General features: G+C 48.7%; 1 protein-coding gene across 1 annotated transcript in view; it reads left to right on the top strand.

Moving 5' to 3' along the window:
• Positions 1-1,666: 1,666 nt before the first annotated feature.
• Positions 1,667-16,987, top strand: part of LOC108928134 (titin-like) — a 125,926-nt gene continuing 110,605 nt past the window's right edge. Inside the window, exons 1-27 of the mRNA XM_029256930.1 lie at positions 1,667-1,878; positions 4,068-4,184; positions 4,325-4,528; positions 4,654-4,941; positions 5,298-5,386; positions 5,524-5,589; positions 5,675-5,933; positions 6,302-6,374; positions 6,731-6,949; positions 7,039-7,181; positions 7,341-7,528; positions 7,770-8,000; positions 8,125-8,363; positions 8,603-8,799; positions 8,906-9,070; positions 9,185-9,353; positions 9,523-11,219; positions 11,527-11,808; positions 11,907-12,173; positions 12,301-12,573; positions 12,670-12,933; positions 13,026-13,286; positions 13,439-13,699; positions 13,786-14,049; positions 14,158-14,418; positions 14,502-14,762; positions 16,169-16,208. Of these exons, the coding sequence (XP_029112763.1) occupies positions 4,094-4,184; positions 4,325-4,528; positions 4,654-4,941; positions 5,298-5,386; positions 5,524-5,589; positions 5,675-5,933; positions 6,302-6,374; positions 6,731-6,949; positions 7,039-7,181; positions 7,341-7,528; positions 7,770-8,000; positions 8,125-8,363; positions 8,603-8,799; positions 8,906-9,070; positions 9,185-9,353; positions 9,523-11,219; positions 11,527-11,808; positions 11,907-12,173; positions 12,301-12,573; positions 12,670-12,933; positions 13,026-13,286; positions 13,439-13,699; positions 13,786-14,049; positions 14,158-14,418; positions 14,502-14,762; positions 16,169-16,208 (6,752 nt within the window). The 5' untranslated portion in view covers positions 1,667-1,878; positions 4,068-4,093. The remainder of the gene's footprint in view (positions 1,879-4,067; positions 4,185-4,324; positions 4,529-4,653; positions 4,942-5,297; positions 5,387-5,523; positions 5,590-5,674; positions 5,934-6,301; positions 6,375-6,730; positions 6,950-7,038; positions 7,182-7,340; positions 7,529-7,769; positions 8,001-8,124; positions 8,364-8,602; positions 8,800-8,905; positions 9,071-9,184; positions 9,354-9,522; positions 11,220-11,526; positions 11,809-11,906; positions 12,174-12,300; positions 12,574-12,669; positions 12,934-13,025; positions 13,287-13,438; positions 13,700-13,785; positions 14,050-14,157; positions 14,419-14,501; positions 14,763-16,168; positions 16,209-16,987) is intronic.

Raw genomic sequence — 16,987 nt, 5'->3', positions numbered from 1 at the left:
GATGGACGTGAACGTCCCCCTCTCTCTCTCCCATACGCACGCGCGCACACACACACACGTACGTCCATGCTGTGTCCTGCTCCCAGTGCAGGGCCACGCTCCCCACGTCCTCCGGGGCCGGGAGGACAAGGCCCTGCCGGTGGGGGACGACCTCCTCCCGGAGGGCGTGGTCTCCGACAGACCTGCCCCCCACGTCACCTGGACCCAGGACGGGGAGCTGGTGGCCTGTGGAGAAAGCAGAGTGAGTTCCACACGGATGGAGGCTGCTGCTCACATTCTGGCCATTGCCACCTTCTGGCAGAAGAAAGCCTCCTGGGTGAGAGAAGGGAGAAGCCAAGCGACCGCTGTGTTTCTCATTCTTCTTCAGGTTCAGAGCCAAAGCGACAGCCATGTGCTGCTGAAGAGGGCTGTGCTTCTCTCTGACTCGGGGAAGTACATCTGTGTGGCCACCAAGGAGGAGAGAGAAACTTCCTGCTCAGCGCAAGTCCTCGTGGCGGGTAAGCGCTGGTGACGTCAATCGTGTCGGTGACATCTTGAGCCCCGGACACTCGGTCTCACGGTGCTCCTCCTCCTCCCTCATTGTGCTCCCTGCTGCAGAGCGAAGCCAGACTTGCTCAGAGCCTTGGGAAGAGACGGCAGGACTTTCAGGAGCCGGGGAGTAACGCTCTGGGAAAGGACGCAACCAGTGCCAGTCCCAGTGCCAGTCCCGGTTGCCCGCCCCGCACCTCCGTCCGTCACTCTGCTCACAGCACTACAACATACACAGCCTTTGGACGACTGCAGTGTGTAATCCTTGTCTCTCCGTTTCCTCACGTGCCTTCATCTCCTTTTGTCCACGCTAATTTCATGATATATATATTTAAAAATGTGATTCAGTCAAAGTCCATTTGTGGAGTGTTGTGTTTCTGCAACTCACTTTCTTGTATTTCCCATGGAATCATATTTATTCAAACTCACTGTTCACTTTCATTTTACACTTGTTTAAAAAATATTCTTTACTTAGTGCAGCACAGGGGCTTGAGGTCACAGTGTTGGGCACAAGTGGTCAAGACCAAATCAGAACTGTACAGAATTATGGTGGAGGCCATAAGGACACGAATGAAACTTTTTGCTGGAAATGAGTGGTTGAGTGAAGAGCTCGTGTTCCGTTTCATTACCGCGGTAAACGGGGCTTTATGTTTGAAATGCAGCCGAGACGCCCTTTTCATCGAGTGTCATTTAAAGACAAAGTCACATCTCATGGTGGACATTTCTTGTCCTCGTGCTGCAAACATGATAGTTGCCGCAGTTCAGGATGATGATGTGTGTGCAACAATAGCGTGTTTTAAATTCCACAATAAATTCCATTTGAACACGTGGAAGATGTTCATGTGTTTGTTGAGAAGTTCCTGTGGATCCTGCGAAGCTCCAGAAGATCTTCCAGAATTGTGCTTCCTCCGGTAACGAGTAACCAGAGAGCGAGTGAAGCTTTAAACACGGTTCGCTCTACTGCCCCCCCCCCCCCCCCACCACAGTGCGATGACTGACAGGTGGGTAAAATGAGGGCAGCTGCATAACATGGCTCTGCAGTCCCATGGTGCCTCGGGGATGTGGCCAATGGGGGCAGTGCCCTGCTGCTCACGCCGAGAGCCCGGTATATATAGGGAAAGAACCATGTTAGCACTTGTGAGCTGTGGGAGCGCTCCCGTCGGGCTCCGGGTGCGAGCGGCGTGCAGAAGAAGACAATCAACGCAGAGAGCTGTGACCTTCTGCTCCTCTCCAGCGTGCGGGGTTCCTGCCGAAGCCGAGCCGAGCTCCTGCGGCACAAGGAGCTTCTTCCTGAAGACGAGCAGCTCCTCGGGTCTCTGTCATCTTCTCCAGGTGTCGTCGGGCTCACGAGTAAGTGTCTTTGGGTTCGACAGGTGCTCCTCGGCAGCGCGCGGTGCGCTGACGCCAATCTTTTTGCGGCCTTCTCGATTTGTCTTGGCTGCTTGATGGGCTCTCGTCCTCCTTGCAGCTCCACCGGCGTCACTCGCACCTTCGAAGACTCCTGCAGAACTTTGCAGGCTGGCGGAGCCCTGCTGAGCGGCTCCTTCTCGGCGATAGGCAATTCCTCTCGCCGTCCCCGGCTTCTGCGCAGCACCGTGCAGCAATTTGGGAGAAGCCAAGAATAGCTGCTGCGAGCGCCGCGTTGATGACCCTGTTGGGCCCGCGCTCTTTTTAAGGGCGTCAGCAGTAAGGCAATCAGGTGCAACACAAGTCCGGCGTCACATGGTGCCCGTCACTCAAACTCGGGGACGATTATTTTTGGGGCTCTAATTTCTGCCGCATATGTTGCAGTCCCTGCAAGTAAGATGTGAATATAAAAGTTTGCTCTTTTTTATCCCATTTGCTCTGCGGTTCAGTGTCAGCGTGTAGCAGCAGATCGGTCTGCTCTTTGTAGAACCACGTTCGTAAACTCGCTCAGATTCATAACCAAATTCTGTTGGGTTCAAAATTAACCATCGAAACGACCGCTCTTCAGACAGGCCTTTCGTGAACTGCCCAAATGCTTCTACAGTTTATTTGGAGAAATATCACTCAAAAAAGCAGCACCCAATATATTCCAGAGCACCGTGGTCTGGTAACTGCACTGGACAACAGGTATTAATGTTCAGTAAATCTGAGCTCACTGCAACCTTTCTGTACATTAGGACAAGCACCTACGGAGGACGGACGGACGGACGGACGGACGGTTATAATTTTAACTGCTGTCCTATGGAAATTATGGCTTTTCTGGAATCTTTCTCTCACTCTCTGAAGACACTTATATCGTAGTTGGTTGCGTAATTTTTGAACCTGAAAGTGCGGGTCGTCCAGTAATAATCTGGAGTGTATCGAAGGACCCAGACCTCGCCAGAGCTCATTTTCTGTTTTAAGTTTCGTATTTACTATACGAAAATCTCCAACCTGTTTTATTTTGTTCTAATAATCTAACAGGTTGGAGATTTTCGTATAGTTTACATTTTTCATGTACATTTATTCATTCATCAGACACTTTTCTCCAAGGTGATGTACATCGCATAGAAATTACAATTTGTGCATGAAAAGGTTGGGTTAGTCGATAAACTGGCTCGTTTCATTGAGCTGGAGGACTGCGGTCACAAGGTATTTGAGGTCTGATGGAGACGGAAGCGGTCAGTGACAGCGGTCACACTGTAAGACCTCTCACTGGACACTTGCGTGATGAGCTAAGAACTGTGCCCCGATATGGCCCTTTCGCCTAGCAGGGATGCATTATTATGGCTGTAATAGTTATATATAAATTCAGCGAACATATTTCACCAAATTGCCATGAAAGCTGTTCAGAAAAGGGTTTAAGATTTGAATGCAATTATTGAAAATAATGTAAATAATTGTGTCTTTCGTCATGGGATGAATCGGCCAAGCTACAGTGCAAAGTAAAATCCTAACAAACCTGGCAGTATAAGAAAATCCACAAGTCTGTAAAATGATACGTTTCAGCTTTACGGAATAACTGCCTTAAATGTGTTCCTACCGGGTTACAGTCAACGTCAGATCGACGCTTCATTTCCAGAATATCGGTTTCCACTTTAATAGCTGTGAGTGCGGCGACATGTCGAAAGCACTGTTTTGTCACTCCGCCAGGCTCGCCGACGTTCTCGAGACACGAAGGGAAACGGATGGATGCTCTTGGGCTCTTGGTCATTGCAGATGCCCGAAGGACTGGGCGCTGAATGTGTCTCTGGCTGGCGCACAGCTGTGTGTTGGGTCTTACTCCGTTCCCAAATCCAAAAATATCCAGTATCCTTATCCCCAGTATTGAGAGCAGCATTTCAAGTGGTAATTGGGGACCTGGGCTTTCCAGCCAAAAGGTTGAAGGTTCTAATCCTGGAAAATGGTCAAATGCTCTTCAGCTGTGAGCAGCGTCAGTAAAAAGAACCAGTAACATGTCCATTTGAAGACACTCATCCACTCGTGAAAGAGCGAGTCCATCACTGAAGCCCCCCTCCTTAGTCAGGTTCAGGACACACATCTGTTTCAACGCGATGTCATTGTCTAATCCTAGCTGCTCAATGTGTGTTCAGCTCTCTTCCAGGTGAGGACGCCCACCATGTCCACAGAGGTGCCGACGTTCACGCAGCCGCTGCAAAACATCGTGGCCCTCGAAGGCACCACGGCGACCTTGGAGGCACGAGTCAGCGGTAAGGAGCCACGGTGTCTTCAGCTGCTCTTCGCCATGGAAGTTCATTGCTTGGACAAGTCTCTGCTGCTATTTTGGTCTTGCGGTGATCCAGTGACATCACGGCCTCCTTAACCGTACCCTTCGGAAACTGTGCCGCAGGTGTGCCGGTTCCAGAGGTCAGCTGGTTCCGTGACGGCCAGGTGCTGTCTATGGCCACCCTGCCCGGGGCTCACATCTCGTGCGCCGACGGCCGCGCCGTGCTCACGATCCCTGCCGTGACGGCCGCGCACAGCGGGAGGTTCTCGGTGCGAGCCACGAATGTCGCCGGACAAGCGACGAGCACGGCCGAGCTGGTGGTCACAGGTGACGCTCACGGCGACGCTCCACACGTGTTTCCACCGGAAAGCTGTCATTTTTCTGCCTTTGCTTTGCCCTTCTTGTCGATTTACGGGCCACGCTGAGCGTAGCATTTCCCACCGGTTCTGCAGCTGAAACTGCGCCGCCCACCTTCATCCAGAAGCTGCAGAGCATGGCGGTGAAACAGGGCAGCCAGGCGACCCTGTCCGTGCGCGTCACCGGAACGCCGGCCCCCGACGTGAAGTTTTTCAGGGAGGGAACAGAGATCCAGAGCTCCAGCGATTTCCGCCTCGTGCAGGATGGAGACCAGCACAGCCTGCTCGTCGCCGAAGCCTTTCCCGAGGACTCGGGCATGTTCTCCGTCACGGCTACCAACAGCAGCGGGAAGGCCACCTGTACGGCGCAGCTCCTGGTTCAAGGTGAACGTCTGCACTGAAACCGGTCAGCATGACTCGCATTGTGCGCCTCTGCATAGAAATCACGCTTCATCCGTTAGTTTCGCCAAGTTCTGGAGACGGGTGCCTTCGAGAGGAAACTGCACCACATTATGGTCCACGAAGCAGAAAACGCCAGCCGGCTGCCGCAACCCTTCAGCCTTCTTTTCTGTTCATGTTTTTCATACTTTGGAAACTTCTCAATCGGCATTGCTTGCAGCCGGAAAAAACAGGCGATTAATAAGGACTACGAGTCTGTATGAACGTGTTTGCTTTGTATGTCTCCGTGCAGTTATGTAACTTTATGAAGACTTTGGTTTGTTGTTTGCTGTTTGTCTCAGGAGAAGAAGCCCCTTCCTCCTTTCAGATAATGACCACTGTAGTGTCATCTGATCAGATTTTTCACAAATACCAAACAAGCGCCATAAAGGTAACAACAAATGATCATGGTGACCATTGCTCTGCAAACGTAAGGCCATTAATCCACTCTAGATTTTTTTGAATGTATTATATTTCTACATATAGAGTGTCTGTCATCATTTACTGATTTCCGGCTCCATGTTCCAGGCTGAAGATGTTGTTCAGAGTCCCACACCTGCTGGAGAAGTCATGGTTCCTCCCACAATTGTGGTTGTGAGTATTTCCTTAGTTGCGCTACTAGCTCTTTGTTGTCCGTCGCCATCTCGCAGCGCTTCCCCGAAACGGCTTCTTTTTCCAGGGTTTGAGCAACACGACAGTCACCGAGGGAGAGGCGGTGACTCTGGAGTGCCAGGTCTCTGGCCGGCCCACGCCCGCCGTCGTGTGGTTCAGGGAGGAATACAAGATCGAGAACTCCTCCGACTTCCGCCTCTCCTTCGAGAACGGACGCGCTCGCCTGACGATCCGCGAGGCCTTCGCCGAGGACAGCGGGCGCTTCTCCTGCACGGCCACCAGCGAGGCCGGGACCGCCAGCACGTCCTGCTACCTCGCTGTGAAAGGTTGAGTTCTTTCCCACACAGACGCAAAACTCTTTCTTTTTGCTCACAGTGAAATCCCTAAATCTCGTGCTATGAACTGCAGTCACTGCAGGTGTTGCTGTTTAGAGATGGCATACCAGTGTGTGAGTGTGTGAGAGACACAGAGAGAGTATGTGTTCCACTGACGTATGGATGAGTGACCCAGTGTAAGTAGCGTATCTAGCGGCGTAAGTCACCGTGGTAAATAAGGTGTGTGGGCTCACAACACTACATAGAATTCACTGGAAGCCCCTTTGGACAAAAGTGTCTGATAAATACATGTAAATGTAAATATACCAGTTCACTTGCTACTTAGCAGATATTTACAAGCACAAAAATTTGCTTTGCAGTGTCGGAAGAGGCCGAGATGAAGGAAGCCCTTTCCAGCACCGTCTCCAGACAAATTGCCACTGAGGCGGTGCAGTAAGTGGAGTCTCTTCCAAAGCCACAGAACTCAGTGGGCTTTCTGGAGATTCGGTAAAACTGGACAACTGATTAAGCTTCCAGAGACGAAACCAGAAAAATGTTTTCACATTTATTTGTTGGTTTTTAAGTTGTCCAAGCAACACCCACAAGCATCATTGTGGTATCATTTAAAAACATAGAATGTCTCCTCTGTAAGGACTCATTACTGTAGCATGTGAAATTTGGGACATATGCATGATAACGTGTCCTCTAGAGTGGACAAAAAAGGGTCTCCAGATGATATGAATGCGCTGTCTTTCAGCTGCGTCATCAGGAGAATATCTGAACTTACACCGCTTGAAATGTGTCCGTAGCGTCGCCATGGAGACCAAAAAACAGACCGTGTCAGAGGTGAACGGTATGTTGGAGCACATGGAGTCAGACACAGGAACGCCGCCATTCTTTGTGACCAAGCCTTCTGTGCAGAGACTGGTGGAGGGCAGGAGTGTGGCCTTCGAGTGCCAGGTCGGCGGTAATCCTCAGCCCCACGTCTACTGGAAGAAAGGCGGCGTACCGCTGAGCAACGGCTACAGGTAGTCTGGGTTAGAATGTGAGTCCAGATCTGCAGTCACTGCGCAGTCATGGGTATTTAACTGCGCCCACCTCCATGTGAAACCCACAGACACAAGATTTCCCATGACAAGGACAGCGGAATGTGTCGGCTGGAGATATCCATGATGCTCGCCGATGACGCAGGACATTATGTGATTACCGCCAGGAATCGACTGGGAGAGGCTTCTGCTTCGGCCATCCTGCTCAAGGAAGGTGCGTCATTTCAACATTCAACATGAACAGCCAACATGTTCTGGTTCAGTCACAGCACAAGTCCTCACTTGGGCAACACTGGCTTTTGTACTCGTGGAACTGCTTTTCTTGAAGCCGTTGCAGAAGCACCCATGTCCTTGACTGCTCTTTGATCCACAGAGGAGTACGAGGCTCTCACCAAACAGCAAAAAATGGGCTTTGGAAAGGAAATCACCAGCGTAGTGCGAGAAATCAAGGCCATGGGTGCCCCTTCCGTGATGACAGGCGGTTATCGCATGGGCCATGTGGCCACGCAGAAGAGGACGCTTCAGCAGACAGCAGTGATGAAGAGCAGGATTATAGAGCAGGTATGGAGATTAAAAACAACCTTCTCCAGATATACGGCAGGATCTCATTTAGTACAGTTTTTTGGTCCTAATCATTGGACAAGTGAAATGTTAATTTTTTTAAAAAGCCTTTCTAAAGCTGACAAAAAAAAAAAAAACATGAAAGAATGAGGTTAAACTGGTTTGATGGTTTTGGGAGGGGTGGGATTCTCTTGGTAACTTCTCAACCCATGAAATCCTTTATATATGTGTTTTCTCATAGGAATTCCATATCTCTGCCTTTGAGGAGAGGATAATCCAGGAGATCGAACTGCACATCCGTAAGATCAGCTACCAGGAGCTGGCGGCTGAGGACGGCGAGCAGATGGTGATGGACGTGGCAGAAAACGAAGCTATGGAGCCAGTGTTCCTCACACCAGCGAAGAGCCAAAGGATCACAGAGGGAGCTGGAGTCACCTTCTGCTGCAAGATGGCAGGAACTCCGCTGCCCAAGGTAGCTTCAGTGAGAAGAACATTACAGCATCAGTTTTTCAATGGCTACCAGTAAGGGTTATCACCAGGGATGTTCACATACTGTATATCTAATGTTCTTACACATATTCTGCTCCTACTAAAAGGTTGCATGGTACAAAGATGGCAAACGCATTCGGCACAGTGACCATTACCAGATTGAAGTTCAGCCGAATGGAGAAGTCAGTCTCCACATACCTGCGGTGCAGCCTGAGGACGAGGGCATCTACACAGCTTTCGCTGCCAACATGAAAGGAAACGCTGTGAGCTCAGGCAAACTCCAGGTGGAGCCCAGCACTGCAGTGGTGGCACAGCCTTATGTCCCTCAGCCACAGAGGACAATTCGGTGTGTTTTATGTTCTTGTACTTGCTCTTTCTTAGCATGGCTGGGGGTTGGGACAGTAAACACGTGGAAACGTCAGGCAATATCTTGTGCGATAAGCAAGCTATTAGATGATAGACTCGGAATTCTCCGTAGATCCACCCAGGCTAAAGGCAGTGATTCTTTGTGTTTTGGCTTGACTATTGAAATCACGTCTGTGCCCATTCTGGCTTTTTTGAGATAAGCTTTCTCAATGTTGCCAGTTCCACATCCCCACCTTCTGTGGGTCACTCCGTAGTGTCTAGACTGGATGAAAATGAAGAAGGTGAGCTGGAGAAAATGTACAAGCCCATATTTATCATGAGACCCTCTTCACTCAAGTGCTCGGAGGGCCAGACTGCCAGGTTTGACGTAAAAGTTGTTGGTAGTCCAATGCCGGAGACCTTCTGGTTTCATAACGGTAAGGAGTGCCAGGTTTTCTTTATTTCTCATTTTTTCTCACAAAAGTTACATATAAACACACTCTTCTTTTTCATGATACCAAGCTTCAAACTCATCCCGTGCAGGGAATCCAGTGCGCAATGACAACACCCACAAGATGGTGGTGAAAGAAGACGGCATTCAGTCGCTGATCGTGGTTCCTGCTACCCCTGAGGACTCAGGAGAGTGGGTCGTTGTTGCTCAGAACCGATTTGGGCAAAGCTCAATCTCCATGAATCTTACTGTTGAGGGTAAAAGTCCTTTCCAACCACTATTAAAAGTCCTCTCTGGAGTTCAGTGCAGCTGTGATGACTAATTTGGACTGCTGGTTTTACATTAAGTACTTCTGGGGTTTTTTTCCGCAGCTAAAGAAACATTAACGCGTCCCAAGTTCACTGAGAAGCTGAAGAACATTAGTATCAAGGAGGGTGCTGAGATTGAGTTTGTCGTGAAGGCCACTGGAAACCCAATTCCGGATATTGCTTGGCTCAAAAGCAGTGACATCATTTCAGAATACAAGTATCCAAATTACAGGTAAGGTGTTTTTTATAAATAGAAGAATGTTATTGAACTAGTATTTTGATGAATTAGTTGAACTCCACATTTTTTCGTTGAATATTATTTTTAGTTATATGATCTGAGAAAACAGTCCTGCTTATAAAATACCACCTGCAAAGTAATTATTTTACAAAAAAATGTTTAGGCTTGAGGGGACAAAAGGAGAATCAAAATTTAAGATCACAGCTGCCACCGGCTCAGACACTGCATGGTACACGGCCATCGCTGTCAACAAGGTGGGAAGAGACACCACCCGCTTTAAGGTGAACGTCAAGGTGGAGTCCAGCGACTTCAGGCCCGAGAGGAGGCTCATCATCCCCAAGGGCACATACAAAGCCAAAGATATTGCCCCTCCGGAGCTGGAGCCGCTGCCTCTTCGCTACGGTCTTGAGCAGTGGGAGGAGGGTGACCTCTATGACAAGGACAAGCAGCAGAAGCCACATTTCAAGAAGAAGCTCTCCTCAGTGAGGCTGAAGCGTTTCGGACCCGTACACTTCGACTGCAGGCTAACCCCCATCGGTGATCCTACCATGACTGTGGAGTGGCTTCAAGATGGCCAGCCACTGGCAGCCGCTAACAGACTGCGCATGACTAATGAGTTTGGCTACTGCAGCCTTGACTACGAAGTGGCTTATTCGAGAGACAGCGGCGTCATCACCTGCAGGGCTTCTAACAAGTATGGATCTGACCAGACTTCCGCTACCCTCATTGTGAAAGACGAAAAGGGCCTGGTGGAGGAAACTCAACTGCCGGAAGGCATCAAGGGAAGACACAGGATTGAGGAGATAGAACGCACAGCCCACGAGGGGGCTCCGACAGGTGTCACAGATGATGAAGCATCTGAGAAGACAAAGCCTGAGATTGTCCTCCTCCCTGAGCCGGCAAGTGTGCTGGAAGGTGGCACTGCCAGATTCCGCTGCAGAGTTACCGGATATCCAGCCCCAAAGGTGAACTGGTACCTCAACAAGCAGCTCATTCGCAAGAGCAAACGATTCAGGCTCCGTTATGACGGCATTTACTACTTTGAGATTACTGACTGTAAGTCGTATGATTCTGGAGAAGTGAAGGTCACAGCAGAGAATCCAGAGGGTGTCGCTGAGCACTGTGTGAAGCTGGAGATCAAGCAGAAAGAGGACTTTCGCTCCATCCTTCGTCGTGCACCTGAGCTGAAGAGCCCTGAGACTGGTGGTGCTCCTGAGCAAGGGGGATTGCCGTTCAAAGTCATCAAGGCTGATAAACCACCTGAGCCCTCCCAGCCCAAAGAGACCGTGAAACTGAAGAAGGCAGAGCGGATCATCCATGAAATAGCCCCCGAAGAAACAGAGGAGCTGAAAAATAAATTCAAGCGCCGGACAGAGGAAGGCTATTATGAAGCTATAACGGCATTGGAAATGAAGCCCCATAAGAAGGATGATTCATATGAAGGTATGCTGAAGAAAAGGAAGGGGGAACTTCTTCACTGGACCAAGGAGGTGCCCAAAGAGGAGAAAGAAGAGCAAGGAGACAGAGGAACAATTACAGTTACGAGACAAGAAAAAATACAGCTGGATCCCAGCATGAGAGCTCCCAAGATCTTGGACCGCATCCTGAGCCAAACCATTTATGAGGGTGAAGAGGCCCACTTCCGAGTCAGAGTAGATGGGCATCCAACCCCGGAGTGCCTGTGGTTCAAGAATGGAGTGGCTCTGGAGAAATCAAATCGCGTTTACTGGTTCTGGCCAGAGGACAGTGTTTGTGACTTAGTGATAAAAGATGTCACTGCAGAAGACTCTGCTAGCATCATGGTTAAAGCTGTCAGTGCCGCTGGAGAGACTTCAAGTCACACATTTCTGCTTGTACAAGGTAAGGTGTTAAGGAACTGAAATTTACCGGACTGAACTGACACTTTACATCTAAGAGGGGAAGGGTTTACATTGGACAGAGTGCAAAATATTTTGGACCTGTATATTTAGACCTGTCGTCTAAAGTGGCTTTTATATGTATTGTGTTTGACCTGTTGTGCACCTCCAGGTTGCTGGTGGCCTGTAGGGGAGCTTACATTGCAACTTCAGACAAAGCAGAGCAACAGACCAGTGCATATGTCGGCCGCCATCTTCTAAACATAAAATCAATTAATGCATGTTTTTTGTTGGCTGTTTTCATATAAAAGGCAAACATGTCATCAGCTTCACTCAACAACTGGAGGATGTAATCGCCAAGGAGAAGGACACCATGGTGACATTTGAGTGTGAAACCAGCGAGCCATTTGTCAAAGTAAAATGGCTTAAGAACGATGTGGAGATCTTTTCTGGAGACAAATACAGGATGCACTTTGACAGGAAGGTGCATTTCCTCTCTGTGCTCACTATTGACATGGATGATGCTGCCGAGTACACCTGTGCAGTCAGTGATGCTGATCACATCAGAACCTCTGCCAGGCTAACTGTTGAGGGTGAGGCAAGAAGCTTTGAGCGTTACTCCTCTGTTATGTCACACTGCTAATCTGTACGTTTCGGGTTACCCAGAAAGTCAAACTGTATTGTTGTGCAGGTGCCCCGCTGTACATTATCAAGAACCTGGAGAATGTTGAAGTTCCCGAGTCCTACACTGGAAAGCTTGAGTGTGAAGTGTCACGTGAGGATGCTGAGGGCATCTGGTACTTCGAGGACATGGAGATCAGTCCCAGCAGCAAATACATAATTTCCTCTCGTCGTGGATACCGCAGTCTCGTTGTCAAAGATGTTGGGAAGGAGGACCAAGGGGAATACACCTTTGTTACGGGTGATCTGATGACCACCGCCACAATGAAAATTACATGTGGGTATTTGTTCTCCGCTGAAGAGTTAGAATCATCAGTGAGCAACACTTCACTGTAAAGTAATGTTTCCTTGGCATTTCATGATCCTTGAAAATATTCTGTTGACAAACGTTTGTTGTTCCTCAGTGAGACCCGTGACGATCTTGCAAGGGCTCTCGGACTTGACAATAAGTGAAGGTAGCAATGCTGTACTGGAGGTGAAGTTCTCTCAGGAGAATGTTGAAGGCACTTGGTTTAAGGACGGTGAAGGTATCTCTGAAGCCGCACACATCCATATGTTGAGTGACAAGCACATGAACAAGCTCGTCATTGAAGGGGCGACAAAGGATGATGCTGGAGTGTACACTTTTGTTGTTGCTGATCAGAACGTCTCCACCTCTGCAAAGCTGACTGTTCAGAGTAAGTTCTGCTTTTAAATATTTATTTACCTTCATCTTCTGTTCCATAAATACTACTGAAATTAATAATTTTCCGCTGTTGTTTTCTTCAATGCAGTCATCAGTATTTTGACTCCGCTTGAGGACGTGGCCACAATAGAAGGCACTAAGGCGGTCCTTGAGGCCAAAATCTCGGTTGCTGACGTAACCTCTGTGAAGTGGTATCACGATGATGAGCTGCTGATGCCCAGTGAGCGGGTGCAATCGATCGCCAAAGGATCGAAGCAGCGCTTGGTCTTCAACAGAACCTTTGCCTCCGATGATGGATACTACAGACTGGTTGTTGGCAGAGCAGACACCAGCTGTGGGTTGGCTGTCGAAAGTAGGCGTCTCTACTCTTCACTGAAATGTTTCATTCTGACTTCATAATTATGGATTGTGGATGTGAGTGGTAATTAAATTTTTTTTCTGAAGATATCGACATTGTGAAGGCTATGGAAGATCAGGTGTGTTTGGAAACTGAAGATGTCACCTTTGAGGTGGAGCTCTCCCACCCCGGCATCGATGTCATTTGGAGCTTCAAAAACCAGCAGCTCAAAAACGATGCGAAGTACAAAATCCAGTCGGATGGAAAGCATTACTCTCTCACTGTAGTGTTGAGCACGAAGGAGGAGGAAGGCCTGTACGTGTTTGAAGCTGGAGAAAAGAGCTGCAGTGCCACACTTACAGTTTCAGGTACGGAGACGTTGATAGTATGCAGTGAAGGACTTTTAGCTGCTCTTGTCTTGCTGACGATTTTGTTTTCCCTTCTGAACTGAAAAGGTAACTAATGACTTTTTGGAGACTGTGGATTTGTGTCTGTAACAAAAGATGGCTCCTGTTTGCAGGTGGTGCAGTTACAAAAGTCCTGGAGGATGTGGTCGTGGCAGAATCGCAGACTGCCATCCTGGGGTGCGAGGTGGCCAACCCGAACGCTGAAGGCCGCTGGCTGAAAGATGGACAACGCCTTGTCTTTAACGACAACATCCGGAGCGAGGAACTCGATTTCGTCCGGCGCCTCGTCATCGTCATCACTAGGCCACAGGATGCTGGCGAATACACCTACCATGTGGGCAACTCCGTGTCAGCGGCTAACCTGAAGGTGGAAGGTACCCATTCTTCGGTTACTTTTACTAAAACAAAGCCTTTAGCGTGTGCACACGTCTCACCTCGTTGACATTCGTCCCATTCAAAGCTGTGAAGATCAAGAAGACGCTTAAGAACCAGATGGTCACCGAAACACACGATGCAGTATTTGCTCTAGAGCTCAGCCATGAAAACGTGACAGGATCCCTGTGGACCAAGAATGGAGTGGAGATTCACTCGAGTGACAAGTTTGCTTTTGGGATAGATGGTACGCTCCACAGCCTGACCATCCGTAACTGCTCAACACACGATGAGGCTGTCTACGGATTTAAACTCGGAAAGCTCTTCACGACTGCCAGGCTGGACATTGACAGTGAGTGAACTGCTGACGTGACCGAGTGTCGCAGATCCGCGCTTTCAGGAGGTACGCGTGGGGTTGCAGAAGGATTCATGTTTCATGACTTGTCCACCTCTCCTTTAGCAATCAAGATTGTGAAGAAACCCAAAGATGTGACGTGTCTGGTGGACGGTACGGCTTCCTTCGACCTCACCCTGACTCACGACGACATTCCTGTGAAATGGATGTTCCGCAACACAGAGCTGATGCCCGGTGAGAACTGTGAGATAGTGTCTGCTAAGAAGATGCACAAACTGACCCTGAAGAATGTGGAGAGCCACAATGCCGGGGAGTACACGGCCGCGGTTGGCCATCTGCAGTGCGTCTCCTCGCTACATGTCGAGTGTAAGTAAGCTGCCACGGCGCTCACGCTCGCGCTCGTAATTTCACGTTCGTCAAGTAATCGCCTTTAACTGATATTCCACCAGCTGTGAGTGTCACAAAAGCAATGAAGGATACAAAGGTTCCCGAGACCAAGACGGCTACCTTTGAGTGTGAGGTTTCACACAGCAACGTACCTTTCGCTTGGCTGAAGGACGGTGTGGAGATTGAGCCGAGTCACAGGTTCAGGATAGCGGCGGAGGGCAAAGTCCATCAGCTGAAGATCCTGAACGTCAGCCAGGAGGACGCAGCAGAATACACTTTCATCTGTGGCAGCGATGGAGTGTCGGCCACTCTGACAGTGTCTGGTGAGTTCACATCATGCTCTTTGTTACATGTTGCGATGTTCGGTTCACGGCCACATGGTCCCAAACGAGCTCGACGAACACACGCTGGCTCCTCATATTCCGAATGGCTGAGTTAATAGGTACAAACATTTTCCACTTTACTTAGTTTTAACAGCATTTTCTTCAAATACCCAACTCCCCTCTGAGCTCCCGAGACCTCGGCAAGTCAGTCCTTCACGACTTTTTTTGATTTTTACTACATACGCTATTTTCCTACGTCTTTTACCATTTGTGTCACACTTCAGTAGAAAGCTGTGCTGTGCCAGTGGGTGTGTAAGTGAACCCTCTGTCTGCACTGGGATGCATTTTTGTTCACTCTGTTTTCATCGCTGTAGAGAAAAGAATCAGTCAAAGGCACAAATGCTCCTTTTTTGGAGCCCAGTTTCACTAGTAGCTGGGGGGGGGGCGGGGGGGAAGGGGGGCTCTGGGCCGACGGGTAACAGCAGAGCACAAAGACAGTCCATTGAGGATCCGCATGTATCTCAACACCTCTCCAAACTAGAAGTGTTGAAAGCAACAAATTTTTGGATCGATGGGGTCAGTCAAATGACACTTAGTGAAATGCAGGTTTTTTTTAATTCATTTTTTGATGAAAATATTAAAAGGTCTTTCAAAGTGTTTCTTATAACAGTATCCTAGGCTTTTACAGAACCTATTTAGCACATAAATTAAGACTGAGACCTGTTGCGAAGCTTCTATTATAAGCTTTTATTGATTTTGCCTTAGTTTTAAAAGTGATTTTCGTGGACTCAAGTTGGAGTTTAATTCAGTACCTCAAATAAAAATCGAACAAGGCGTGCGCTGACAACAAAGACGCAGGATGTGGGATTCGATGGAGTAGACCCCCAAGGCTGAGCAAAAGCAAAGGCTCTGCAAGGACCGGGTCGCTGAGCTCCCCTCCAAGGACTGAACTGCCTGATGGGCTGCAGAGTGTCAGAGAGCGGAGAACTTCCAGCGTTGAGCCAAACAAAGTATAATGAGACTGCTGCTTCCAGTTGTGTTCTTAAGATGAGGAGCCAGTGTATGTAACTGCACAGGTGCAGGTGCAGTATTATTTATGACTGAAGGAATGTTGCTCATAATCAGGTACAGTGTGTATTAATCACATCAAAACACTACACTGGAGTCATACAGTCACTGAGTATATACATCAAGTATATACTTTCAGTCAAACATACTGGTGAATGGTGAATAACTCATTTCTTTTTTTAATTAGTATGTCCATCTTGAAATAACACTTGACATTAGGAATACGCATGCAAGTGTGTGTATGTGTATTATATATAGATACACGCACACACACACACACATTTGTATGTTCTCATGATGATAATAAACCCATTGAACATCAGCATACTTCCTTTCAGGGAAAACACAAATAAAGGAGAGAGCACCCATATCTCTGGGGTATGTCTTTTCCTCTATTTGCACGAGTGTGAACAGTGTCAGCGAGCAGTCGCCTTTTCGCTTTCATCACGTTTCCTCGTGAGATGCACGTAGCTCCTTCCGGCCCGCACGAAGCACCCGAGCGAAAGCACTGGGGTCAGGTTGAGCTTAACAGACCTTGGGTGGCATTGGCTGCCACGGTAACCGTATTGGGGGATGGATGCTGAGTGCCACGTGGTTTGCGTGGATGCGCTGAACGCTTTATGGCTGAGAGATGCTGTGCAAGTGTTTGATTTCTCAATACCTTCACAATTTTACCTTTCTTTGGCCTACGAAGGGGTTCTGCACATACCTGATCCCCATCTTGGTTAATGGCGGTTGTCTTGCACTTGTTTCTTTAATGTCCCCGGCGGAGATTCACGGGGCTGCGTTGCACGCAGGTTCTCCAGACACTCAACCCAAAAGCATCTTCTAATCGCACATCTTCTCTTCTGCCTCGATTCGCAGTGATGAAAGTGTGGGAGAGTTCTGAGGTGAGCGCTGAGGAGCAGGTCCAAGGTACGATTCCTCCACACTCCCCACCCCCGGCTATGCAATTAACAACATGCCGTAAATCATCAGTGGTGTTACCAGCAAAGACCACAAGTTTCTGCAGTGTAAAAAGTAGCCAAGTAAAAAAAAAAACCTTCACATGTGCATATATGACTCGCTCTTTTTAATTCTGCCTTGTAGAAATGACGTTAATAAAGACTGAATCCCCATCCCTTGTAGCATCACTAGTTTTACTTTGATTAATGTAA

This window comes from Scleropages formosus, chromosome 12, assembly GCF_900964775.1.
Source record: "Scleropages formosus chromosome 12, fSclFor1.1, whole genome shotgun sequence".
Classification (NCBI taxonomy): Eukaryota; Metazoa; Chordata; class Actinopteri; order Osteoglossiformes; family Osteoglossidae; genus Scleropages; species Scleropages formosus.
This window is presented reverse-complemented; position numbering and strand designations above follow the sequence as displayed.